This window comes from Pristiophorus japonicus, chromosome 5 (assembly GCF_044704955.1).
Source record: "Pristiophorus japonicus isolate sPriJap1 chromosome 5, sPriJap1.hap1, whole genome shotgun sequence".
Classification (NCBI taxonomy): Eukaryota; Metazoa; Chordata; class Chondrichthyes; family Pristiophoridae; genus Pristiophorus; species Pristiophorus japonicus.
Genome location: NC_091981.1, coordinates 65,896,974 through 65,923,627, shown reverse-complemented (window position 1 = coordinate 65,923,627; position 26,654 = coordinate 65,896,974). Strand labels below are relative to the sequence as shown.

The window sequence follows — 26,654 nt, the reverse complement described above, 5'->3', positions numbered from 1 at the left end:
AGGTCCCGCACAAGAGATTGGTGTACAAAATCAAAGCGCATGGTATTGGGGGTAATGTACTGACATGGATAGAGAACTGGTTGGCAGACAGGAAGCAGAGTCGGGATAAACGGGTCCTTTTCAGAATGGCAGACAGTTACTAGTGGAGTGCCGCAGGGCTCAGTGCTGAGACCCCAGCTCTTTACAATATACATTAACGATTTGGATGAAGGAATAGAGTGTAATATCTCCAAGTTTGCGGATGACACTAAACTGGGTGGCGGTGTGAGCTATGAGGAGGACGCTAAGAGGCTGCAGGGTGACTTAGACAGATTAGGTGAGTGGGCAAATACATGGCAGATGCAGTATAATATGGATAAATGTGAGGTTATCCATTTTGGGGGCAAAAACACGAAGGCAGAATATTATCTGAATGGCGGCAGACTAGAAAAAGGGGAGGTGCAACGAGACCTGGGTGTCATGGTTCATCAGTCACTGAAGGTGGGCACACAGGTACAGCAGGCGGTAAAGAAGGCAAATGGTATGTTGGCCTTCAAAGCTAGGGGATTTGAGTATAGGAGCAGGGAGGTCTTACTGCAGTTGTACAGGGCCTTGGTGAGGCCTCACCTGGAATATTGTGTTCAGTTTTGGTCTCCTAATCTGAGAAAGGACATTCTTGCTATTGAGGGAGTGCAGCGAAGGTTCACCAGATTGATTCCAGGAATGGCTGGGCTGTCATATGAGGAGAGACTAGATCAACTGGGCCTTTATTCACTGGCGTTTAGAAGGATGAGAGGGGATCTCATAGAAACATATAAGATTCTCACAGGACTGGACAGGTTAGATGCAGGAAGAATGTTCTCGATGTTGGGGAAGTCCAGAACCAGGGGACATAGTCTTAGGATAAGAGGTAGGCCATTTAGGACTAAGATGAGGAGAAACTTCTTCACCCAGAGTTGTTGACCTGTGGAATTCCCTGCCGCAGAGAGTTGTTGATGCCAGTTCATTGGATATATTCAAGAGGGAGTTAGATATGGCCCTTATGGTTAAGGGGATCAAGGGGTATGGAGAGAAAGCAGGAAAGGGGTACTGAAGGAATGATCAGCCATGATCTTATTGAATGGCGGTGCAGGCTCGAAGGGCCAAATGGCCTACTTCTGCACCTATTTTCTATGTTTCAGCCAATTCGATTCACTCCACCCAAAAATCAAGAATCGGCTGAGTGCACGAGATACAGCAAAGGCTATGGGCCCCTACAACATCCCGGCTGTTGTGCTGAATAATTTTGCTCCAGAATTAGCCGCGTCTTTAGCCAAGCTGTTCCAGTACAGCTACAACACTGGCATCTATCCAACAATATGGAAAACTGCCCACGTATGTCCTGTCCACAAAAGCAGGACAAATACAATCCATCCAATTACCCCCCATCAGTCTACTCTCAATCATCAGCAAAGTGATGGAAGGTGTCGTTGACAGTGCTACCTAATGGCAGTTACTCACAAATAACCTGCTCACCAGTTTGGGTTCCACCAGGACCATTCTGCTCCAGACATCTTTAAAGCCATGGTCCAAACATGGGGAAAAAAAGAGCTGAATTCCAGAGGTGAGGTGAGAGTGACTGCCCTTAACATCAAAGCAGCATTTGACCGAGTGTGGCATCAAGGAGCCCCAGTAAAACTGAAGTCAATGGAAATAGGGGGAAAACTCTCCACTGGCTGGAGTCATACCTAGCACAAAGAAAGATGGTTGTGATGGTTGGAGGTCAATCATCCCAGGACATCACTGCAGGAGTTCCTCAGGACAATGTCCAAGGACCAACCATCTTCAGCTGCTTCATCAATGATCTTCCCTCCATCATAAGGTCAGAAGTGGGGATGTTCGCTGATGACTGCACAGTGCTCGGTGCCATTCATAACTCCTCAGGTAATGAAGCAGTCCATGACCACATGCAGCAAGAACTGGATGACATTCAGGCTTGGGATGAGAAGTGGCAAGTAACATTCGTGTCACACAAGTGCCAGCCAATGACTATCTCCAGCAAGCAAGGTCTAACCACTGCCCCTTGGCATTCAATAGCATTACCATTGCTGAATCACCCACCATCAACATCCTGGGGTGTCACCATTGAACAGAAACTTAACTGGACCAGCCACATAAATACTGTGGCAGCAAGAGCAGGTCAGAGAGTATTCTGCAGCGAGTGTCTCAACTCTTGACTGCCCAAAGCCTTTCCACCACCTACAAGACACAAGTCAGGAGTGTGATGGAATACTCCCCACTTGCCTGGTTGAGTGCAGCTCCAACAACATTCAAGAAACTCGACACTATCCAGGAGAAAGCAGCCCGCTTGATTGGCACTCCATCCACCATCTTAAACATTCACTTCCTCCACCACCGTGCCTGCAGTGTGTACCATCTACAAGATGCACTGCAGCAACTCACCAAGGCTTCTTCAGCAGCAGCTCCCAAATCCAGGACCTCTACAAACTAGAAGGACAGAGGCAGCAGGCGCATGACAATACCATCACCAGAAAGTTCCCCTCCAAGTTACACATTATTGGAAGTATATCGCAATTCTTTCATCGTCGCTGGATCAAAGTCCTGGAACTCCCTCCGTAACAGCATTGGGAGAGTACCTTCACCACACGGATTGCAGCAGTTCAAGAAGGCGGCTCATCACCACCACCTTCTTCAGGGCAATTAGGGAAGGGCAATAAATGCTGGCCTCGCCAGAGACACCCACATCCCATGAATCAATCAAAAAAAATAAAAAGAGTCCTGGCTCAAACTTGTGGCGATTGGGAACTTAATATTCCTGGCTACAAGGCATTCAGGAAAGATAGGAAAAGCAAAAAAGGAGGGGGTTGGCAGTATTAATCAAAGGAACTAATATTGGAAAGGGATGATGTCGCTGAAGGGCCCAAGACAGAATTTGGTTGGAGTTAAGGAGCAGTGTATACTATAGGCCACCAAATAGTGGGAAGGGGATACAGGAGCAAATTTACAGGTAAATTATAGAAAGATACAAGAACTGCAGAGTAGTGATAATGGAGGACTTCAATTATTCTCATTTGGACTGGGAAGCAACAGTCTAAAAGGGCAAAGAGAGGGAGGAATTTATGAAAGTTGTACAATTCCCTAGGTTCTAGAATAGTCTCCGCAGATTTGAAGTTAGCAAATGTAACCCTGCTAATCAAGAAAGCGGAGAGAGAAAACAGGGAACTATGGACCAGTTAGCCTGACATCAGTAGTAGGGAAAATGCTGGAATCTACTATCAGGGATGTGGCAACAGGGCACTTAGAAAATCATAATATGATTGGGCAGAGTCAAAACAGATTTACAAAAGGGAAATCATGTTTAACAAATCTGTTGAGTTTTTTGAGTTTCTAACTAGCAGGGTAGGTAAGTGGATGTAGTGTATTTCAATTTACAGAAAGCATTCAATACGGCGTGACACAAGAGGTTATTACGCAAAATTAGGGCTCATGGGATATATTAGCATGGATTGAGGATTGGTTAGTGGCCAGAAAACAAAGAATAGGGTCATTTTCAGGTTGGCAGGCTGTAACTAGTGCGGTACCACAAGAATCAGTGCTTGGACCTCAGCTATTTACAATCTATATTAATGACTTAGATTATGGGACAGAGTATAATGTATCATAAGTTTGCTGACGATACAAAGCTAGGTAAGAAAGTAAATTGCGAGGACGCAAAGATGCTGCAAAGCTATATAGATAGATTAAGTGAGTGGGTAAGAACATAGCAGATGGAATATAACGTGGAGAAATGTAAAGTTACCCACTTTGTCGGAAAAGCAGAATATTTTTAAAATGATGAAGAGATTGGGAAATGTTGGTATTCAGAGGCACCTGGGTGTCCTTTTTCATGAATCAGACAGTTAACATGCAGGTACAGCAAGCAATTAGAAAAGCAAATGGTATTTATTACATAAGGATTGGAGTATAAGAGTAAAGAAGTCTTACTGCAATTATATAGGGCCTTGGTGAGACCACACCTGGAGTACTGTGAACATTTTTGGTCTTGTTAGCCAAGGAAGGATATACTAGCCTTCGAGGGAGTGGAACAAAGGTTCACTAAACTGATTTCTGGGATGGGGAGATTGTCCTATGAGGAGAGATTGAGTAGACTTGGCATATATTCCCTAGTATTTAGAAGAATGAGAGGTGATCTCATTGAAATGTATAAAATTCTTAAGAGGCTTGACAGGGTAGATGCTGGGAGGATGTTTCCCCAGGGTATCTAGAACTAGGGGGGGGGGGGTCACAATCTCAGAATAAGGGATCAGCCATTTAGGACTGAGATGACAAGAAATTTCTTCACTCAAAGGGTTGTGAATCTTTGGAATTCTCTACCCTAGAGGGCTGTGGATGCTCAGTTGTTGAGTATATTCAAGACCGAGAGCGATAGATATTTGGATACTAAGGGAACCAAGGGATAGTGCGGGAATGGCGGAGCAGGCTCGAGGGACCAAATGCCCTACTCCAGCTCCTGCTGAGAACTTTCTTGATCAGTGTGTTTCCAGCCCAACGAGGAAGGAACGAGTGCTGCATCTAGTTCTGGGAAATAAAGTGTGGCAAGTGGCGCATGTTTCAGTGGGGGTGCATTTGGGGAACAGTGATCATAATATCATCGGGTTTAGAATAGTTATGGAAAAGAACAAGGGACAATCAAGCATAAAAATACTTAATTGGAGGAAGGTTAACTTCAATTAATTCAAAAGTGATCTAGCCAAGAAGAGTAAGAATCAAAAAGTGGTAGGCAAAACAGTAATTGAACACTTGTAGGCCTTCAAAAAGGAAATGGTTCAGATACAGAAGAGACACATTCCCACAAAGGCACCCAAAGGAAAGGAAGGGCACTCAAAGCTAGAGCTCCCAGGATGACGAAATATATAAGAGTAGAGTTTCCGCTTTGGATGCAATCGGTGATTGCACCCGTTCTGAGAAGTGTTTCTTTTTTCGAGTTTCCACTCAAAGTCATTTGCATATCGGCAAATACAAACTCTGCCATGAACCAGTGCAATCAGGCAGTGTTTTAAAACGTAACATTTTTTATAATTTTGCTTTTTAACATATATTCATTGATATATTTAAGAGAGATAGCTTGGTGCAGTTTGATTAATCCAGATGAAAATGGGTTACCCACCATCTGAGTAACCTGATTTTAAATGACTGAAAATGACTTTTAAATAAATATACAGACTCATTTGCTAGTTATATTGGAACACAGTAGTCAGTTTCTGAATAAATAAATACATTCAAAAGCTTTTAAAACATACTCAAAAGAACCAGCTTAATTTTTTAGAGCCTCCTCAAAGGCAATTAGCAGAAACTCCCAATGGTGATTAATTCATCCTGGGAGAATGGACAGTATTGTGGGCAGGGCCAGCTTCTAGCACAATGTTTTTTAAACTAGTGCAAAATATCACAGAAACTCAATTTGCGCTGGGTGTAATTTGCGCAAAAAATGTTGCGGTCTTTGCGCTGCCGAATTGCGCCGAAAAAAACCAAGCAGAAATTCTACTCCATAGAGATTAAAACTAGACAGAAAAAGGAGGCTTATGACAAATGTATGGTTCATGATACAGTGGAGAACCAAGCTGAATATAGAAAGTAAAGATCTAAACAAAAGGAACAGAGAGTTTATGAGAATAGATTAGTGACCAACATAAAATAAGTCTTTTATAAGCATATAAATAGTAAAACTGTAGTCAAAGGCCTTAAGGATAGGGCAAATAAGGGACCAAAAAGGAGATATTCTTGTGGAGGCAGAGGGTATGGCTGAGATACTAAATGAATACTTTGCATCTGTTTTCACTGGGAAAGAGTTTGCTGCTAATGTACCAAGTAAAGGAGGAGTAGTAGGGATATTGTATAAGATAAAAATAGATAAAGAGGTACTTAAAAGGTTGGCAGTCCTCCAAGTAGAAAAGTCACCTGGTCCGGATGGGATGCATCCTAGATTACTTAGGGAAGTAAGGATTGAAATAATGGCTCTGACCACAATCTTCCAATCCTCCTCAGATATGGGGGTGGTGCCAGGGGACTGAAGGACTTCAAATGTTACACCCCTGTTTAAAAAGGAGAGGGATATACCTAGCAAGTATAGGCCAGTCAGCTTAATATCACTGCTGGAGACAATAATCTGGGAGAAAATTAATTGGCATTTGGGCTAAGCACAAATTTGTTAAAGGCACATTGTGTCTGACTAACTTGAGCTCAATTTGAGAGATGAAATAACGGAGAGGGTTGATAAGTGTAGTACGGTTGTAGCTGTGTATATGGACTTTCAAAAGGTGTTTGACAAAGTACCACATAATAAACTTGTTAACACAAGTAAAGCCCATTGGATTAAAGGGACAGCAGCAGCATGGATACAAAATTGGCTAAGAGAGAGAGTTGTGAACAGTTGTTTTTCAGACTGGAGGGAAGTACACTGTATAGTCATGTTCTCCAGGGTTCAGTATTAGGATAAGGGTATATATCCTTATATAAATAAATGACCTGGACTTGGGTGTACAGGGCACCATTTCAAAGTTTGCAGATGGCACAAAACTCGGAAGTGTGGTAAACAATTAGGAGGATAGTTGCAGACTTCAGGAGAACATAGACAGACTAGTGAAAGGGGCAGACACATGGCAGATAAAATTTAATGCAGAGAAGTGCAAAATTATATATTTTAGTGGGAAGAATTAGGAGAGGCAATATGTTACACCTTTATAAAACACTGGTTAGGCCTCAGCTGGAGTATTGTGCTCACTTCTGCGCACCAAACTTTAGGAAGGATGTCAAGGTCTAAGAGAGGGTGCGGAAGCAATTTACTAGAATGGTACCAGTGATAAGGGACTTCAGTTATGTGGAGAGACTGGAGAAACTGGGTTTGATCTCCTTAGTGCAGAGAACATTAAGAGGAGATTTGATAGCGGCATTCAAAATCATAAACGGTTTTGATAGTGTAAATAAGGAGTAACAGTTTCCAGTGGCAGAAGGGTCGGTAACCAGAGGACACAGATTTGTGATTGGCAAAAGAATTGACATGAGGAAACATTTTTTTTTTTTTACACAGCGAGTTGTGAATTGGAATGCACTGCCTGAAAGGGTGATAGAAGGAGATTTAATAGTAACTTTCAAAAAGGAATTGGATAAATACTTGAAGGGAAAAGATTTGTAGGGCTATATGGATAACTATACAAAAGAGCCTGCAGAGGCACGATAGGCTGAATGGCCCCTTTCTGAAAGAAAGAAAAGACTTGGAATTATATAGTGTCTTCCACGACCAACAGACATCTGTGCTATATCATTCTACTTATTCTACTGATACTCAATTAAAGATTGCCAAAACCTTGTTTAGTTGCAGCGGCCTTGATAAATGCCACGATTATATCATGTTTATAGGATCACAGAATCATAGAAATCTACAGCACAGGAGGCCGCCAGTTGGCCCATTGTATCTGTGCTGGATCTTTGAAAGAGCAGTTGTGCTTAGTCCCCGATGGCATGGGAAGCATTACTATCAGGCACTGTCTGTTTCTCCCTCGTTGTGGAATGTGTGGGAGTTAGCAGATGGCTGCTTAGCTTGAGAAACAGTAAAATGATTGGCAGGAGTGCTCAAAAGTGCTCAAGACCCTGCAAGAACTATTGGATGATTATAACGGATATAAGTTGAGGCTTAAATCGTATATGTTAGAATGTCCTCAGAGTAAGCTAGGACAGCTCAAGTGTTATCACAAGGCCCTTAAAGATTGATCGCCTCAAAACCTCGTTGGTGTTAAGTTTTAACCAGGTTGTATCTCAACGTCTTATGTTATAATTGTACTCTTATATTTTAACATCTTTACTAGTTATATTGTAACTGCTTAACAAAGCTTTTATACTTCAGAACAAAACATCCTCTAGTCTCTTTGTGCAAGGGACCAAACCTTACATAAATTACTCACACCTTGACATCCTTTCTAAATTGTGGTGCCCAGAATTGTTACAATACTCCCGTTGAGGCCAAACCACTGATTTTTTAAGATTTACCATAACTTCTTTGCTGTTGTATTCTATGAGAGAGAGACTGGAGGGGTGGGGGGGAGGAAAGAGACCGGAGGGGGAGCGTGGGAGGAGAGAGACCGGGGGGGGGGGGGGGGTAGGAAGAGAGAGACCGGTGAGGGGGGAAACTTCTAGGTGTGTCTTATCCTCCAAGGGGACCAATCAGCAATCAGGTCATGTCATCATGGAGAGTAAATCATAGCATTTTGGAGTGCAAATAGCTGCGTCCTATTAACTTTCTCACAACGGGCAGCAGAGCATCAGTTGGGGCGGGAGGGAGGGGTTTAAATATTTTTAAATGGAGAACGCATCCCCAACCTGCCATGTACACGCTCATTGCCATATTTATGGCAGCGGGATTAGAGTTGTGTGAATGTCCTGCCCTCGAGAGGTAGGACACTTCATTTACGGAAGATTTTTTCCTTTTTAAATATTTGACACAATGGCCTCAATATCAACCCTTCGCACCCCCATGACGGGAGGAAGAGTTGAGGTTAAAAATTTAAAAGGGGGAGGGGGGGACATGTCCCCAATATGCCATGTATGCAAGAGGCAGGGAACTTCATTAGCATATTTAAATAAGCCTCACACAATGCAACTGGGAGACTAATTTCAATTTAACAGTTGCAGTGTGTTTTTCCTAGATCTCGGGTAACCCAGCAGTAGAAGGGAGGCAGGCGCTGCATGCTCAAGAAGGCAAGTTACTTTTACAGCATTCCTTGTGGGCTGGAGGATCAGGACTGATCCCCCGACCCCTCGAGAAGGCCTTTGAACTCCCCTATCTATGATCTCCAACCTCCCTTCACCCCTCCCAGGTCCCAATCTCTCGCCCCCCTCCTTCCGTGATGGTCTCTGCCACCACCCCCAGCCCCGATCTCTCTCTCGCTCATTCCCAATGATGGCCTCTGCCATGCCCCACCCCTGCCCCGTTCTCTCACTCTCTCTCCTGTAATGGCCTCTCTTCCCCCAACCCAAGCCCCAATCTCTCGCTCCCTGCCCCTCCTGATTTCTGGGTACCGTCCCCAAGGTTCCCTGGCTGTGGTCTTCTGCCACTGGTTTCCCCGCCTGGTAGCCTGTCAATTTGGCCAGCAGACGGGAGGGAAATGAAAGAAAAAAATTATAGCGCAATCCTGTCTTTAAATTCAGCAGGACCTCTGTGTCCCCGGGTTTTTCCCACACTACTGAGCTCCCCCGTACCCTTCCCACCTCTCCCTAAATTTCAGGGCTTATGCCTCTATTTATACAGCCAAAGATCCCGTATGCTTTTTTTTTAAAAACAGCCTTATCAACTTCTCCTGCCACCTTCAAATTTTATTTACTTTTTTGTTCCACAACTATGGTCCATTAACAAGTTGTCTGCTCTGAATTAGACAGTGTTTGGATTCCAAGAAAAAACTATCATTCTGCAATATTCATTTCAAGAAAAATGTGCACTTACAATTGCGTATTACTTTCCAACGCTTGTACATTCAACCAATGCTTACTGGTTAGAAAATAATTAATCATGGTTGCCAACTAGCCCTTGCTTATGCTGTTTGCCAGGAGGGCTAGCTGAATTTGGGATGCATGTACAGAAGACACGAATCACACAGAGTTATGAGCCAATTTAGCCAGCCCCAAAAGCAGCTCTTCCCTCCCGTGCAAACATCACAAACAGGGCCCAGAAAAGTTGAGTGTCTGCTCCAAAAATTTATGGTTGGCAACTATATAGCATTTTGATATGCCACAAATATTGAACAGATGTTAACATTCAACATACTTTTAAGATCCCTCCAAAGCCTTATGGATTATATCCCCTACCCAGTGTAGTACTGGGTCATGTAGTCCAAGGGTTCAGGGCCCAGAAGAGCCGAGGGCCCAGCCCACACAGCAATATGTTTGCGCACTAGGTCCATGCAGCACAGCAGGTCTCCAGTCGTCTGGATAAAGGCTTAGCTCTGTTGAGCCCGTGTGGTGGCTGGTTTGCAACGGTCACCAACACGTTAAAAAAATCCACGCACAGGCATCTTCCACCCCCTCAATTGGAGTTCGGGACTGTAACACTGGGTCCTTCATTGAAACATCTGTGAATTCATGTGGAAGCAAGTCATCCTCGTTCGAGGGACCGCCTATGATGATAAGTCCAAGTAGGTCCCTGATTGAAACCCTGATCTGGACTGTTAGCTTATCGCACTCAGCCAGTACAGCAGTAGGGACACTACATTGGTCTTGATCTTATCAAGCTAGGGTAGAAAAAAAAGTCATAATTCCCATCTCTAACCCCAATTCCCAACAAGTAGTAGGCAGTCAGATGTGACAAGCTGATTATAATTCTCATTGTATCTGATCATAATCAAATTGAAAGTTAACTAACGTCCCAAAGCACTTTACAGCCAACCAAGGTCTTTTTGAAGTGTAGTCACTGTTGTAATGTAGGAAACGTAGCAGCCAATTTACGCACAGCAAGCTCCCGCAAACAACAATGTGATAATGACCCAATAATCTGTTTTTTTTTAAAATGATGTTGGTTGAGGGATAAATATTGGCTAGGACACATAACAACAAGTATTTATATAGCGCCTTTAACGTAGTGAAATGTCCCAAGGCGCTTCACAGGAGTATTATGAGATCAAAATTTGACACTGAGCCGCATAAGTAGAAATTATTGCAGGTGGTTGAGAATGAACAGGAAAGTCATGGGCTACAGGAGGATATCAATCTACTGGTCAGTTGGGCAGAGCAGTGGGAAATGGAACTTAATTTAGAGAAGTGTGAGGTGATGCATTTTGGGAGGGCTAATAAGGAAAGGGAATACATATTAAGCGGTCGGCCACTTAATAGTGTAGATGAACAAAGGGACTTGTCCACAGATCCCTGAAAGTAGCAGGCCAGGTTGATAATGTGGTTAAGAAGGCATACGGAATGCTTGCCTTTACTGGCCGAGGCATAGAATATAAGAGCAGGGAGGTTATGCTTAAATTGCATAATACTTTGGTTAGGCCACAGCTGGAGTATTGCGTGCAGTTCTGGTCAACGTATTATAGGAAGGACGTCATTGCACTAGAGAGGGTGCAGAGGAGATTTACTAGGATGCTGCCTGGAATGGAGAATCTTAGTTATGAGGACAGATTGGATAGGCTGGGTTTGTTCTCATTAGAACAGAGGAGGCTGAGAGAAGACCTCATTGAGGTGTACAAAATATTGAGGGGCCTGGACATATTGGATAATAAGGGTCTATTTCCATTGATGGAGGGGTCTATTATGAGAGGGCATAGTTTTAAGGTGGTTGGTGGAAGGTTTAAGAGAGGATTTGAGGGAGGGGCTTCTTTACGCAGAGGGTTGTGGGGATCTGGAACTGGTTGCCTGGAAGAGTGGTGGATGCAGAAACCCTCACCACTTTTAAGAACTGGTTGGATGGGCACTTAAAGTGCAGTAACCTGCAGGGTTTCGGACCTAGAGCTGGTAATTGGGATTAGACTGGGTGTCCTTTTGTTGGACGGAGCAGATATAATGGTAAATACTGCAGGGAATAGAATACGGCCAGGGTGATCTAGTTTCAATCGCCTGGATGGGTCGGAGAGGAATTTTCCCAGATTTTTTCTCCCTAAATTGGCCTGGGTTTTTATCTGGTTTTTGCCTCTCCCAGGAGATCACATGGCTCCGGTTGGGGTGGAGTGTAGAATGTTTTAGTATAAGGGGTGTCGCAATTGTGGTGAGGCAGACTGGTTGGGCTGCGTGCTCTTTGCCTTTTCGTCATTGTTCATAGGTTTATATGTAACCTTTAGGGCTGCTGACCAAGTGCCGTGTGGCTGAGATGGTCTCCTTCTGCGCTGTAAATTTCTATGTTCTATGTTTCTACGTGACCAAAAAAAAGCTTGGTCAAAGAGGTATGTTTTAAGGAGCTTCTTGGAGGAAAGAGAGGTGGAGAGGTTCAGGGAGGGAGTTCCAAATCTTGGGGCCTCGGCAACAGAAGGCACGACCACCAATGGTACATAGTACATTTACTCTGTGAATTGCATAGTGCATTTAAACTAGTTAAAGGACAAAACTGCAGAAGGTTGAGGAAAAACTACAGAAGGCTGAAAAGCACATTTTTAAAAATACCGGATAGTTCTTTTAATAATATGCATCCATAGAAAGATTATTCATGATTCTTACGTGTTCTATTAGCTGAGAGAGCAGCAATAGTGTGCATTAAGCCTACACTCCAGGAATAGGCTCAACTGAGGTGACTCAGTAATTACAGCACAATACATTTTGTTTATTTATATACTGTAGCTAATGTGCATTATGTTAGAATACAGAACCATGAGCTGCAAACTTTAAATAGCATACTGTCCCCTATTTCAGGATAAGACACACTTCAATGTCTATTTGAACCATAGCAATGAACCTGTGGCTTCGTTTTAACAACAAATTTATACTATTTTTGTACTAAGGTTACACAGTTATCTTAATTCAAAATTTCCCAACTAGCCACAACAATTGAAGCTTTGGCAACTTCAGGCGCGCTTAACTTCACAAAAAGTGTCACTAAAGTGGTTGTATCACGTTAAGTTTCATTTATAGACAAGTATAATTGATATATGGAGATATTTATAGAATATATAAAATAAATTAAAAGTCTTGTGTATCATCCACTCCATGTGTGTGTCCTGTAACACTTTCTCCATCACGCTTTGTATTTTTGAGCTTCAGCTCAGTGAGAAAACAAGCGTTTGGTCCGTGGGAGAGTTAAGTGGGGGCGGGAGGTGTTGCTTTGCCTTGTTTTTCCTAACTTTTTCCGCAGAGCGGCGGCGTAGTACCTGAGCGGGAGCAGACCGAGACCCGAGAGTGGGGATAAAAGCCACAGCAGACCACAGCATACGGCCAGTGTGATCTCCTGGATTAGTTTCGTTCGCCTGGTTGGGTCAGAGAGGAATTTTCCCAGATTTTTTCCCCAATTGGCCTGGGTTTTTATCTGGTTTTTTTTGCCTCTCCCAGGAGATCGTATGTCTCCGAGTGGGGAGAACTCTGCTGTGTGACATCGCAGGTAAGGCAGGAAAGTGATTGGCCGTGATTGTGGGCTAAGTTTTTCTTTAAATGAACATATAGCATATAACTAAATACTAAAAACTAACCTTTATTTGTTTAACTAATGTAATAAACTACATAGGGTAAATACTTGATTAACGCTAAACTAATTAATTAAATAATATAATGGGAAAACAGGAGATGTGTTGCCGCCTGCAATATATGGGAGCTTCTGGACGTTTTGGATCAGGGCGACTACATCTGCGCTAAGTGTCTGCGGCTCAACGAACTTCGGCTCCAAGTTGAGGAGCTGGAGTCCGAGCTGCAGATATTGCGAGACATCAGGGAGGGAGAAAGTTACCTGGACATTTTGCTCCAGGAGGCAGCCACACCCTCTAGATTAAATACTTTAGAATTGACATGTGGTTCGAGACAGGACGGTGTGACTATGAATGAAGCAGGTAAGGGGATCCAGGAGGTAGTATTGCAGGAGCCTCAGTCCCTGCATTTGACCAATAGATTTGAGGTTCTTGCAACCCTTGAGGACAAGTGGCAGACTGTGGGGTGGACAAGCAGACTGACCAAGGCACCGTGCTGCAGAAAGCCATTCAAGTGGGGGGAGTAAAGAAGCAGGTGGTTGTAGTAGGGGACAGTATAGTTAGGGGGATAGATAGGGTTCTCTGCAGCCAAGAGTGTGCGTCCCGAAGGCTATGTTGCCTACTCGGTGCCAGGGTAAAGGACATCTCCTCCGGGCTGGAGAAGAACTTGGAGTGGGAGGGGGAGGATCCAGTTGTTGTGGTACACGTACCAATGACATAGGTAGGACTAAGAAAGAGGTTCTGCTGAGAGAGTTTGAACAGTTAGGGACTAAATTGAAAGCAGAGCCACAAAGGTAATAATCTCTGTATTATTACCTGAGCCACGAGCAAATTGGCATAGGGCTAATAGAATCAGGGAGATGAATGCGTGGCTCAGAGGTTGGTGTGGGAGAAGTGGGTTTCGATTCATGGGGCACTGGCACCAATACTCTGGAAAGAGAGAGCTGTTCCGTGGGGACGGACTACATCTGAACTATGCTGGGACCAGAGTTCTAGCGAACCGACTAACTAAGGAGGTAGATAGGGTTTAAACTAAATAAGGGGGGGGGAGGACGGTCGCAGTAGAGAGCAATCTAGAATGCTAAAGAGAAAAGAAAAGGAAGCAATGCAGGAAAGTGATTGTGGTAAGGATAACCAGATTATGTCAGGAAGGGACAGAGCACACAAACAAAAGAGTCCACAAACAAATAGGGTCCAGGTAAGAAAAAATAGCAATAAGACAAATAGGGCTATAGTACAAAATAATGTTAAGATGTCTAATAATGTTAAAAAAAACAAATTTAAAAGCATTGTAACTGAATGCATGAAGCATCTGTAGTAAGGTAGACGAATTAACAGCGCAAATAGATGTAAACAGATACCAAAAAGCTGCAATTATGGAGACATGGTTGCAGGGAGACCAGGGTTGGGAACTGAATATCTAAGGATATTCGATATTTAGGAAGGACAGGCATAAAGCAAGAGGGGGTGGTGTGGCATTGTTATAAAGGGTGAAATCAGAGCAATAGTGAGAAAGGATATTGGCTCAGAAAATCAAGATGTAGAATCAGTCTGGGTGGAGCCAAGGAGTACCAAGGGGCAGAAAACATTGGTGGAAGTTGTCTACAGGCCTCCAAAAAGTAGTGGCAGTGTAGGGGACGGCATCAAACAGGAAATTAGAGATGCATGTAACAAGGGTACTACAGTAATCGTAGGTGACTTTAATCTACATATAGACTGGCCAAACCAAATTAGTAATAATACTGTGGCAGATGAATTTCTGGAGTGTGTACGAGGTGTTTTTTTTAGACCAGTATTTTGAGGAGCCTACTAGGGAACAAGCTATCCCAGATTGGGTATTGTGTAATGAGAAGGGGTTAATTAAGTCTTGTTGTACGGGGTCCTTTAGGGAAGAGTGACCATAACATGATTGAATTTCTTATTAAGATGGAAAGTGAAGTAGTCCAATCTGAAACTAGGGTCCTAAATCTAAACAAAGGAAACTATGAAGGTATGAGGAATGAATTGGCTATGATAGATTGGGAAGATTCATTAAAAGGCATGATGGTGGATAGGCAATGGCTAATATTTAATGAACGAATGCATGAATTGCAACAGTTATACATTCCTTTCTGAAGTAAAAACACAAAAGGAAAAGTGGCTCAACCATGGCTAACAAAAGAAATTAAGGATAGTATTAGATCCAAAGAAGAGTTATACAAAGTTGCCAGAAAAAGTAGCAAGCCTAAGGATTGGGAGCAATTTAGAATTCAGCAAAAGGGACCAAGAGATTGATTAAGTGGGGAAAAAGAGAGTATGAGAGTAAACTTACAAGGAACATAAAAACCGACGTAAAAGTTTCTACAAGTACGTAAAAAGAAAAAGATTAGTGAAGACAAATGTTGACATTACAGACAGAATTGGGAGAATTTGTAATGGGGAACAAGGAAATGGCAGAACAATTAAATAAATACTTCGTTCTGTCTTCATGGAAGAGGATACAAATAAAGTCCCAGAAATGCTAGGGAACCAAGCATCTAGTGAGCAAGGGGAATTAAAGGAAATGATAATTAGTAAGAAAATAGTGCTGGAGAAAATAATGGGATTGAAGGCAGTTAAATCCCCAGGGCCTGATGAATCTGCATCCCCGATTACTAAAAGAGGTAGCCATGGAAATAGTAGATGCATTGGTTGTCATCTTCCAAAATTCTATAGGATTATGGAACAGTTCCTGCAGGTTGGAGGGTGGTAAATGTAACTCCACTATTTAAAAAAGGAGGGAGAGAGAAAACGGGGAACTACAGACCGGTTAGCATAACATCAGTAGTAGGGAAGATGCTGGAGTCTATTATAAAGGATGTGATAACGGCACACTTAGATAATATCAACGGGATTATCAAAGTCAACATGAATTTATGAAAGGAAAATAGTGATTGACAAACCTACTGGAGTTTTTTGAGGATGTAACTGATAGAAAAGATAAGGGAGAACCAGTGGATGTGGTGTATTTGGATTTTCAGAAGGCCTTTGATAAAGTCCCACATAAGAGGTTAGTGTGCAAAATTAAAGCACATAGGATTGGGGGTTATGTATTGGCATGGATTGAAAATTGGTTAATTGACAGGAAACAAAGAGTAGGAATGAACGGGTCTTTTCGGGGTGGCAGGCAGTGACTAGTGGGGTACCACAGGGATCAGTGTTTGGGCCCCAGCATATATATATCTATATATATATATATATATATATATATATATATAAATGATTTGGATGAGGGAACCAAATGTAATATTTTCAAGTTTGCCGACGACACAAAACTAGTTGGGATTGTGAGTTGTGAGGAGGATGAAGTGGAAGCAAGTCGTCCTCGATTCCGAGGGACTGCCTATGATGATGATGATGATGATAACGCAAAGATGCTGTAAGGCGATTTAGATAGGTTGAATGAGTAGGCAAACACATGGCAGATGCAGTATAACGTGGATAAATGTGAAGTTATCCACTTTGGTAGGAAAAACATAAGGACAAAGTATTATTTAAATGGTGATGGCTTGGGAAGTGTCGATGTACAGAGGGACCTGAATGTCCTTGTACACCAGTCATTGAAAGCAAACATGCAGGTGCAGCAAGCGGTTAGGAAGGCAAATGGTATGTTGGCCTTCATTGCAAGAGGATTTGAGTACAGGAGCAAGGATGTCTTACTACAGTTATACAGAGCCTTGGTGAGACCGCACCTGGAATATTGTGTGCAGTTTTGGTCTCCTTACCTAAGGATATACTTGCCATAGAGGGAGTGCAGCAAAGGTTCACCAGACTGATTCCTGGGATGGCAGGACTGTCATATGAGGAGAGATTGGATCGACTAGGCCTGTATTCACTAGAGTTTAGAAGAATGAGAGGGGATCTCATTGAAACGTATAAAATTCTGACTGGGTTGGATAGACTGGATGTGGGAAGGCTTATCCAGAGGTAAGGTCAGACTTTCTCAACGGTATGGAGAGTTTGGACTCACCCATGAAAGTGGTCTAAGATACAAGAGCCGAAATAATTTAGGGCAAGAAGGTTATAAAGACCCCAAAGCATAATGCATCCCTATTTTTAATCAAACAGTATATCCTCCAATTCTCAATGCCAAGGAAGAATTCAATATAGATATCAATAAACATTATTAAGTTAGCCACAAATATAATCTATAGATGTAAATAGCCAGATACAAATATCTATATATTATTTTATGTCTGCACCCATTTCCTGTCTACAAACATTACTTCTGTTGTCACTTTTTGATCATAATAGTTCATCATAATAAACTATTCCCATTATACATTCCTAATATTTATCCTTCAACCATCACCTAAAAACAGATTAACTGGCCATTATCACATTGCTGTTTGTGGGAGCTTGCTGTGCACAATTTGGCTGTCACGTTTCCTACAACAGTGACTTCGAAAGTACTCTATTGGTTGTAAAGCGGTTGTCATCCTGTGGTCATGAAAGGAACTATATAAATACTAGTATTTCTTTTTTTCTATGTCCACATTTCGCATAGAAGTTTCCTATGAAGGTCTCACAAAAGTAATTGCATTGCTCTGACCACTAGATGGCTTCTGGATCCAATTTTTGGAGTGGTTCTTCTAAATCTATTCCTATCATGCTTTTTGTGCAGTTAAGTTTTAAACTTCAGTTTCTTTTTATTTATATTGTATTTTTATATTATTTCATATTTGTTATATTATTTAATTTCACTTATTTAGATGCTTTCCCTTTTTGTCCTCTTGCCTCTGTTCCCCTGCCCTGAATATTTTGGTTGTTTAGGTCTCACTGCTGTCTCAGTGCCTCTGCACACTCTCTGCTCTCAGTCTCAGCACCATTCTTCAGCCTGCCTCTATTTCTCCATGTTTCATCCTGCATACTTGGCTGTTCCCTAGCCCCTTCTCTGAAGCTACGCTCTCAACTTGCCCACTTCCATGGTAGCTCCCTGTTCGCCATTGCTTCCATTGCCTGCTCGCTAGTCATTTCTCATAAACTCAGCCACAACCTGCAAACTTTCATTCTCTGTCACTCCCCACCCATTGTAACCACTCCATGCTCATTATCCTATATGCTGCTCAGTGGCCTTAACAATCCCCACATGGGCAATTTCAACTTCAGTAGGGCAATGATGGCATATTAAGAAGTGAGGGTGAGGGGAATATTAAGGAGCAAGGGGAGACACACATTAAGAAATCAATACAAACACAAACAGCCACAAGATCAGAAATCAAAAGCTACAAAGATAGAATACATTCAAAACAATTAAACAAAGATAAATCTAAACATTTATTTATCTTGAACAATACCATAGGGCATCTAAAGTATATAGATTGAAATAAATCTCCTGCTCTCCTTGATCCCATTCGTACCAAATTATTTGACACCCAACTTCCCTTCCCAGTTGGCATTGTTAATTATTTCCTCTCAACAGATACATAAGAACATAAGCAATAGGAGGAGTAGGCCATTGGCCCCTTGAGCCTGCTCCACTATTTAATAAGATCATGGCTGATCTGATCTTGGTCTCAGCTCTACTTCCCTGCCTGCTCCCCATAACCCTTCACTCACTTATCATTCAAAAATCTGTCTATCTCCACCTCAAATATATTCAATGACCCAGCCTCCACAGCTCCCTGGGGCAGAGAATTCTACAGGTTTACGACCCTCTGAGGGAACAAATCTCTCCTCATCTCAGTTCTAAATGGTTGACCCCTTATTCTTAAACTATGCCCCCTAGTTCTAAATTTCCCCATGAGTGGAAACATCCTCTCTATATCTATCTTGTCGAGCCCCCTCAGTATCTTATGGGGCCAAAATTGGTCAAACACATTGTCCACCTATTTTTCGATAGTCCCCTAGTGGTGCGTCATTTTTTACTGCCACCGATCACTGCGGCTGAGTGGGTGGGAATTTCATCTCATTTTTCTCGACGGTAAGCCGAGCGGAGTGCAGTGGACAGGAGCAGAGTGAAGCCAGCAGTGGCGGCGGAGGAGGCTTTTCGACTCTGGAATCTTCGGCTCCCGAGTTGTGCGCACGTCCATGCTGCCTGTGAAACTCCGACCCCCGAGAGGCCAGAGACACGCTGTGGGGGGGAGGGGCGAGGGGGGTCGCTGCGGGGGAGGGGCGAGGGGGGTCGCTGCGGGGGAGGGGCGAGGGGGGTCGCTGCGGGGGAGGGGCGAGGGGGGTCGCTGCGGGGGAGGGGCGAGGGGGGTCGCTGCGGGGGAGGGGCGAGGGGGGTCGCTGCGGGGGAGGGGCGAGGGGGGTCGCTGCGGGGGAGGGGCGAGGGGGGTCGCTGCGGGGGAGGGGCGAGGGGGGTCGCTGCGGGGGAGGGGCGAGGGGGGTCGCTGCGGGGGAGGGGCGAGGGGGGTCGCTGCGGGGGAGGGGCGAGAGGGGTCGCTGCGGGGGAGGGGCGAGAGGGGTCGCTGCGGGGGAGGGGCGAGAGGGGTCGCTGCGGGGGAGGGGCGAGAGGGGTCGCTGCGGGGGAGGGGCGAGAGGGGTCGCTGCGGGGGAGGGGCGAGAGGGGTCGCTGCGGGGGAGGGGCGAGAGGGGTCGCTGCGGGGGAGGGGCGAGAGGGGTCGCTGCGGGGGAGGGGCGAGAGGGGTCGCTGCGGGGGAGGGGCGAGAGGGGTCGCTGCGGGGGAGGGGCGAGAGGGGTCGCTGCGGGGGAGGGGCGAGAGGGGTCGCTGCGGGGGAGGGGCGAGAGGGGTCGCTGCGGGGGAGGGGCGAGGGGGGTCGCTGTGGGGGGGTGGGGATGGTGACGATCGGGGTGGGGGGGGTGGCGGTGAGTGAGACCGGGGGGGGGGGGGGGGGGTTTAGAGACCAGTGGGGGGGAGAGGGGGGGCCGGGGGGTAAGAGAGGCTTCGGGGATGAGAGAGAGACTAAACATTTTTATTATACTTCATTAATAAAGTACTAAATAAGACTTTATTAGACCATTTATATTATTGCCTAACACTAGAAAATACTCCAATTCATTTAAAAATACATTAAACTGTGAACTATAAAGATCAAACAAACCTGTCAGCTCTGTGTACATACTGCCCACTTAAGATTCACTTAAAAGCACCTTCTCGAGGACAGTATGCGTTATGTCATGAATTTTACACTTTCGGGCAGTATTTCAGTGGTCTGCATGGTGGGCGGTGTGCATGCCGCCCAGCGGTATGTCACTGATGAATTTTCCACCAGGCGGTATGTCGGTGGTATGTAGGTGTTTTTTCACCAAAACTGCATTTTTGGGGAGTAAGCGGGCAGTAGTGTGTGGTACGACGACCAATTTCGGGCTCTATATGTTTCAATAAGATCATCTCTCATTTTTCTAAAGTCCAATGAGTCTAGGCCCAACCTTTCTTTATAAGTCAACCCCTTCATCTCAGGAATCCACCTAGTGAACCTTCTCTGAACTGCCTCCTTAAAAAAGATCAAAACTGTACGCAGTACTCTAGATGTGGTCTCCCAATATCCTGTTGTTGTAGCAGGACTTCTCTGCTTTTATACTCCACCCTCCATGCAATAAAGGCCAACATTCCATTTGCCTTCCAGATTACTTGCTGTACCTGCATACTAACGTTTTGTGTTTCCTGCACAAGACCCCCAGGTCCCTTTGTACTGCAGCATTTTGTAATCTTTCTCCATTTAAATAATAATTAGCTTTTTTATTTTTCCTGCCCAAGTGGATAACCTCACAGTTTCCCATGTTATACTCCATCTGCCAAATGTTTGTCCACTCACTTAGCCTGTCTATATCCCTTTGCAGATTTTTTGTCCTCCTCACAACTTGCTTTCCCAACCATCTTTCTATCATCAGCAAGCTACATTACACTTGGTCCCTTCATCCAAGTCATTAATATAAATTGTAAATAGTTGAGGACCCAGCACCGATCCCTGTGGTACCCCACTAGTTACCGTTTGCCAACCGGAAAATGACCCATTTATCCCGACTCTCTGTTTTCTGTTAGTTAGCCAATCCTCTATCCATGCTAATATATTACCCCCAACCCTGTGAGCTTTTAACGTGCGCAGTAACCTTTTATGTGGCACATTATCGAATGCCTTCTGGAAATCCAAATACACCACATCCACTGGTTCCCCCTTATCCACCCTGCTCGTTACATTCTCAAAGAACTCCAGCAAATTTCCTCTCCATCACAAAAAGTTCAACTGTGGCTCTAGTCGGCATGACACTACATGCAAGACAGAGAAGGCTGGAAACATTGCACATCAATGGCTACGCTTTCATTGATGGAGTAAGCGATCAGTAGTAGTAGTACAAAAGCTACCTATTTCCACCTCTAACATTGCCTGTCTCCACTCCTACCTCAAAACCTCTGCTGCTGAAACCTTGATCCATGTCTCTGCCGCCTCCAGGCTCAACTATTCCAATGCTCCCTGGACAGCCTCCCATCCTACACCATCCATAAACTTCAGCTCATCTGAAACTCTGCTGCCTGTATCCTAACTCTTGTCCTAACTGACCTACATTGGCTCGTAATCTCTTAATACCTCAAATTAAAAATTCTCATCCCTTGTGTTCAAATCTCTTCATGGCCTCACCCCTTCCTATTTCTGTGAATTTCTTCAGCCTTACAACCATCCGAGAACTCTGCATTCCTATCATTCTAGCTTCTTGTTTATCCCCCACCATTGGTGATCATGCCTTCAAGCTGTCTCGGTCTCACGCTCTGGAATTCTCTCCTTAAACCCCGCGGCCCTTCCATCTCGCTATCCTCCTTAAAACCACCTCTTTGACCACGCTTATGATCACCACTCTTAATATTTCCTTCGGCTAGGATCCGTTTTTTAAATTACATCTCTTTGTGGCTGGGATCCGTTTTTTAAATTACATCTCTTTGGAGCACCTTAAGACGTTTTTTAATATTAAAAATGCTATTTAAATGCAATTTGTTGATATAAACATATTCCAAACATACAGATACAATAATATAAGAGAGGGATAGATAAGTATAGATACATATATATGTCTATGTAAATACATAGACATCTAGAAATAGATAGGATATAGATATAAATAGAATCAATAGTAATAGCTAGGATACATACAGATATAGTTAACTGGAGACAGATAATGACAGACATCCAAACATAGATACACAGGGTACTCGTCCTTCTAGCCGGTGGTCTAGAACAGAGCAGCTGGACCGTAGCTGTAAGAGTACCACCTGCCGATGGTGATGTATTTTCTTCCGTCGGGTTTGTTACTCACCAAAAAGCATAAACAGCAGGACACAAAAGAGAGTGGCCACCAAGACAAGCAGGGTCAGACCGATGCTCTGTAACATCCTGTGAATGTACGCGGCTGGCGGCTGGCGGCTGGAGGCGGGTGTCAGTGACAGCTGCAGGACTCACTCACCAACACTAGGCCCAACATTGACTTCACGGTGGCAAGAAGACAGGTCTCACTGCGGTCCTGCAACAGAGTACTACCAATAAACCTGGCCGCTGCCAAGGGACTGAAAAAGCCACTCCGATGGTGGTTTACAAATATAGAGGCTGCTGATACTAGGGTTATCGGCAATCCGCGCGATCACACTGACACACGCTCTCCGCGCAATCACACTGACAGACGCTCTCTGCGCCTGCGCGGCCCCGTGGCACGCCGGTAATTGTAGTTTCACAACGGCAGTATCAGCGCGGCTCGGGACCCAAGCCGGGCGGAGCCTGACTACAACTCCCGGTATGCATCTCTTCCTGGGCTCAACACCGGCTGCAAATCCGGTTGTTGTAGTTTTACTCATTGGATACCCCAACGCAAAGCTAATCCTTACATATAGAGTTATTCAAATTTACACAGTGTGATTTTAGCCCCCACTTTACAAATAGCAATTGTTTACTCACCGTTGGAATATTTAATTGTCGTCTTCAAAGTCTTGTTTCTATGGCATCTCAATGTCGCTTGGTTGCTAGGTGACGTCAGTAACACGGGCCTTACTCCAGCAGGTTATTGGGGAATGTCCCAATAGACAAGTGAGTGCCAGCAAGTATCGGGTTACCAGTTAATCAGACCGAGTTACTTTGATCAAAACCTTTCTGTGTACAGTCAATAATTAAAATACAGCCCTTAAAAACACGTTGCATACTGTGCTCAATTATAAACACGGTCTCCTCCAATGCAACAACTTGCAAACTCGAAAATCAGAAACTGAGGGATAAATTAGTGATACAAAAAGAAAGAAAAACGGCAAATGCTGGAAACCTAAAATAACAGCAAAAATTGGTGGTAATACAAACAGGTACATCTGCATCTGTAAAGTTAAAAGGCAGGTTATGACATCCTTTGTGACTGTGACAAAGGCAAACTATCCCTCCTCATCCTTCTTGACTTGTCTGTAGCCTTTGACACCGTTGACCACTCTATCCTTCTCCAACTCCTCTCCACCATCATCCAGCTGGGTGGGACTGCATTTGCCTGTTTCCATTCTGACCTGTCTAATCGTAGCCAGAGAATCACCTGCAATGGCTTCTCTTCCCGTCCCTGCATCGTTACCTCTGCTGTCCCCCAAGTATCTCTCCTTGGCCCCCTCCAATTTCTCATCTACATATTGCCCCTTGGCGACATCATCTGGAAACGCAGCGTCAGTTTCCACATGTATTTTGATGACACCCAGCTCTACCTCACTACCACTTCTCTTGACCCCTCCGCTGTCTCTAAATTGTCAGATTGCTTGTCCGACATCCAGTTCTGGATGAGCAGAAATGTTCTCCAATTGAATATTGGGAAGACCGAAGCCATTGTTTTCGGTCCCGCCCAAAACTCTATTCTCTAGACACTGACTCCATCCCTCTCCCCAACTCCTGTCTGAAGCTGAACCAGACTGTTTGCAACCTTGGTGTCATATTTGACTCTGAATGAGCTTTTGACCACATATCTGCAGCATAATTAAGACTGCCTATTTCCACCTCTGTAACATCGCCCGTCTCCGTCCTTGCCTCAGCTCATCCACTGCTGAAGCCATCATCCATGCCTTTGTTGCCTCCAGACTTGATTATTCCAATGCACTCCTGGCTGGCCTCCCACATTCTACCAACGTAAACTAGAGGTAATCCAAAACTCAGCTGCCTGTGTCCTAACTCGCACCAAGTCCTGCTCACCCATCATCCTGTGCTCGCTGACCTACATTGGCTCCCGGTTAAGCAATGCCTCGATTTCAAAATTCTCATCCTTATTTTCAAATCCCCCTATGGCCTCGCCCCTCCCTTTCTGTAATTTCCTCCAGCCCCACAATCCTGCGAGATGTCAGCGCTCCTTTAATTCTGCCCTCCTGAGCATCCCTGATTATAATCGCTCAACCATTGGTGTCCCGTGACTTCTGTTGCCTGGGCCCCAAGCTCTGGAACTCCTTGCCTAAACCTCTCCGCCTCTCTACCTCTTTCCTCCTTCAAGATGCTCCTGAAAACATAACTCTTTGACCTCACCTATGCTAATTTCTATTCATGTGGCTCGATGTCAAATTTTTATTGCATAAGACTCCTGTGAAGCGCTTTGGGATGTTTCACTACATTAAAGGTGCTATATAAATACAAGTTGTTGTTGTTATAATGTTATACATTCAAGATGGCACGATGGCGGCGGCCCAACCACCGGGTGTCTCCAATCTGGCGACATCGGGCGGTGAGTGGTGAGGAAACCGGTTAAAAACGGTAAAAATTGTGGCAACGGGAGCTGGGGTGCTGAGAATCGTCGGGCCAGTGAGTGGCGAAAATCGGCAGGCGGCGACAACCGGTGGCATTCACATTACTCCTCTGCTATCGACTCCCGATGCACAGGTCTTGTGCAGGCAACCAGCTGAATTGGATCATCCAAGCAGAATGTGATACGTCCTTACTATACAGTATAAATGCACACGAGGCCCATGCTTGAGAGAAGGTCAGTCTGTGACCTGTCCTTTATTCCTCAGCACTCAAGTGATGGAAGTGGGTGGAGCTTCCCCTTTTACATCTGAAGGTTTAGGTTAGGAGTGTCTCCCACAAGTTCACCACCTAGTGGTCAGTGTTCTCACAGTGTACAACTTAGGTCAGATTATACATGAGTTACAATACTGTTTGAATACATGACATCACCTCCCCCCCAAAGTCTTATTGGGATCACAGGTTGAGTCTCTCTGGTGGTTTACGCTCTCTTTGTAGAGTGCCTGAGTTGGGGCTCCGGTTGTTGGGCGCTGGCCTGAGTGTCAGCTGTTTGCGGTGCCTCAGGCCTGTCTGGACTGCCCACAGTGACTGGGCTCCCTTTGGTTCCTGTGTTCGGTCACCTGTGGTGGAGTGAACTCTACATCGTGTTCTTCCTCTGCTTCTTCTATGGGGTTGCTGAACCTCCTTTTTGTTTGATCCACATGTTTGCGCCAGATTTGTCCATTGGTAAGCTTAACGACCAGAATCCTATTTCCCTCTTTGGCAACCACAGTGCCTGCGAGCCATTTGGGCCCTGCAGCGTAGTTGAGGACAAAAACATGGTCATTTACATCAATACATCGCTCCCTCGCATTCCTGTCATGGTAGTCATATTGTGACTGTCGCTTGCTCTCAACAATTTCTTTCATGGTGGGGTGTATAAGGGATAACCGGGTTTTGAGTGTCTTTTTCATTAGCAGCTCTGCGGGTGGAACCCCTGTGAGCGAGTGTGATCGGGATCTGTAGGCCAACAGGAGGCGTGATAAGCGGCATTGTAGGGAACCCCCTTGGATTCTGAGCATCCCCTGTTTGATTATCTGTACTGCTCGTTCTGCCTGGCCGTTTGAGGCCGGCTTGAACGGTGCCATTCTAACATGGTTAATTCCATTGCCTGCCATGAAGTCCTGGAATTCAGTGCTTGTGAAGCACGGGCCATTGTCGCTGACCAAGATGTCCGGTAGACCGTGGGCGGCGAACATTGCCCATAGACTTTCTACCGTGGCAGAAGATGTGCTTGAATTTAAAATGTCACACTCGATCCATTTGGAGTAGACGTCTACTACAACCAAAAATATTTTTCCCATGAAGGGACCTGCGAGGTCCACATGGATGCGTGACCAAGGCTTGGCGGGCCATGGCCAGGGGCTAAGGTGGGTTTCCCTGGGCACATTGCCCAGCTGGGCACACGTGTTGCACCTGCGAACACAAAGTTCCAGATCTGAGTCTATCCCTGGCCACCAAGCGTGTGACCTGGCAATTGCCTTCATCGTGACAATGCCCGGGTGCTCATTGTGGAATTCTCTGATGAACACTTCTCTGCCCATCTGGGGCATGACTACGCGGTTTCCCCACAGTAGGCAATCGGCCTGAATCGAGAGTTTATCCTTGCGCCTGTGAAATGGTTTAAATTTCTCAGGGCATGCCCTCTACATGGCTGCCCAGTCCCCATTCAGGACACATTTCTTGACTAGAGACAATAGCGAGTCTCTATTTGTCCAGACTTTAATCTGACGGGCTGTAATGGGTGAGCTTTCGCTTCTGAAAATTTCAACAGCCATGACCATCTCAGCAGCATGTTCGGTAGCCCTCTCAGTGGTGGCTAGTGGGAGCCTGCTGA

The 26,654-nt window shown here is 44.8% G+C and overlaps 1 protein-coding gene across 1 annotated transcript in view; it reads right to left on the bottom strand.

Annotated features, from left to right (window-relative positions):
- smim13 (small integral membrane protein 13) overlaps positions 1 to 22,715 on the bottom strand; it is a 32,901-nt gene extending 10,186 nt beyond the window's left edge. The window contains exon 1 of the mRNA XM_070879877.1: positions 22,356 to 22,715. Within this exon, the coding sequence (XP_070735978.1) occupies positions 22,356 to 22,431 (76 nt within the window). The 5' untranslated portion in view covers positions 22,432 to 22,715. The remainder of the gene's footprint in view (positions 1 to 22,355) is intronic.
- Positions 22,716 to 26,654: the final 3,939 nt, after the last annotated feature.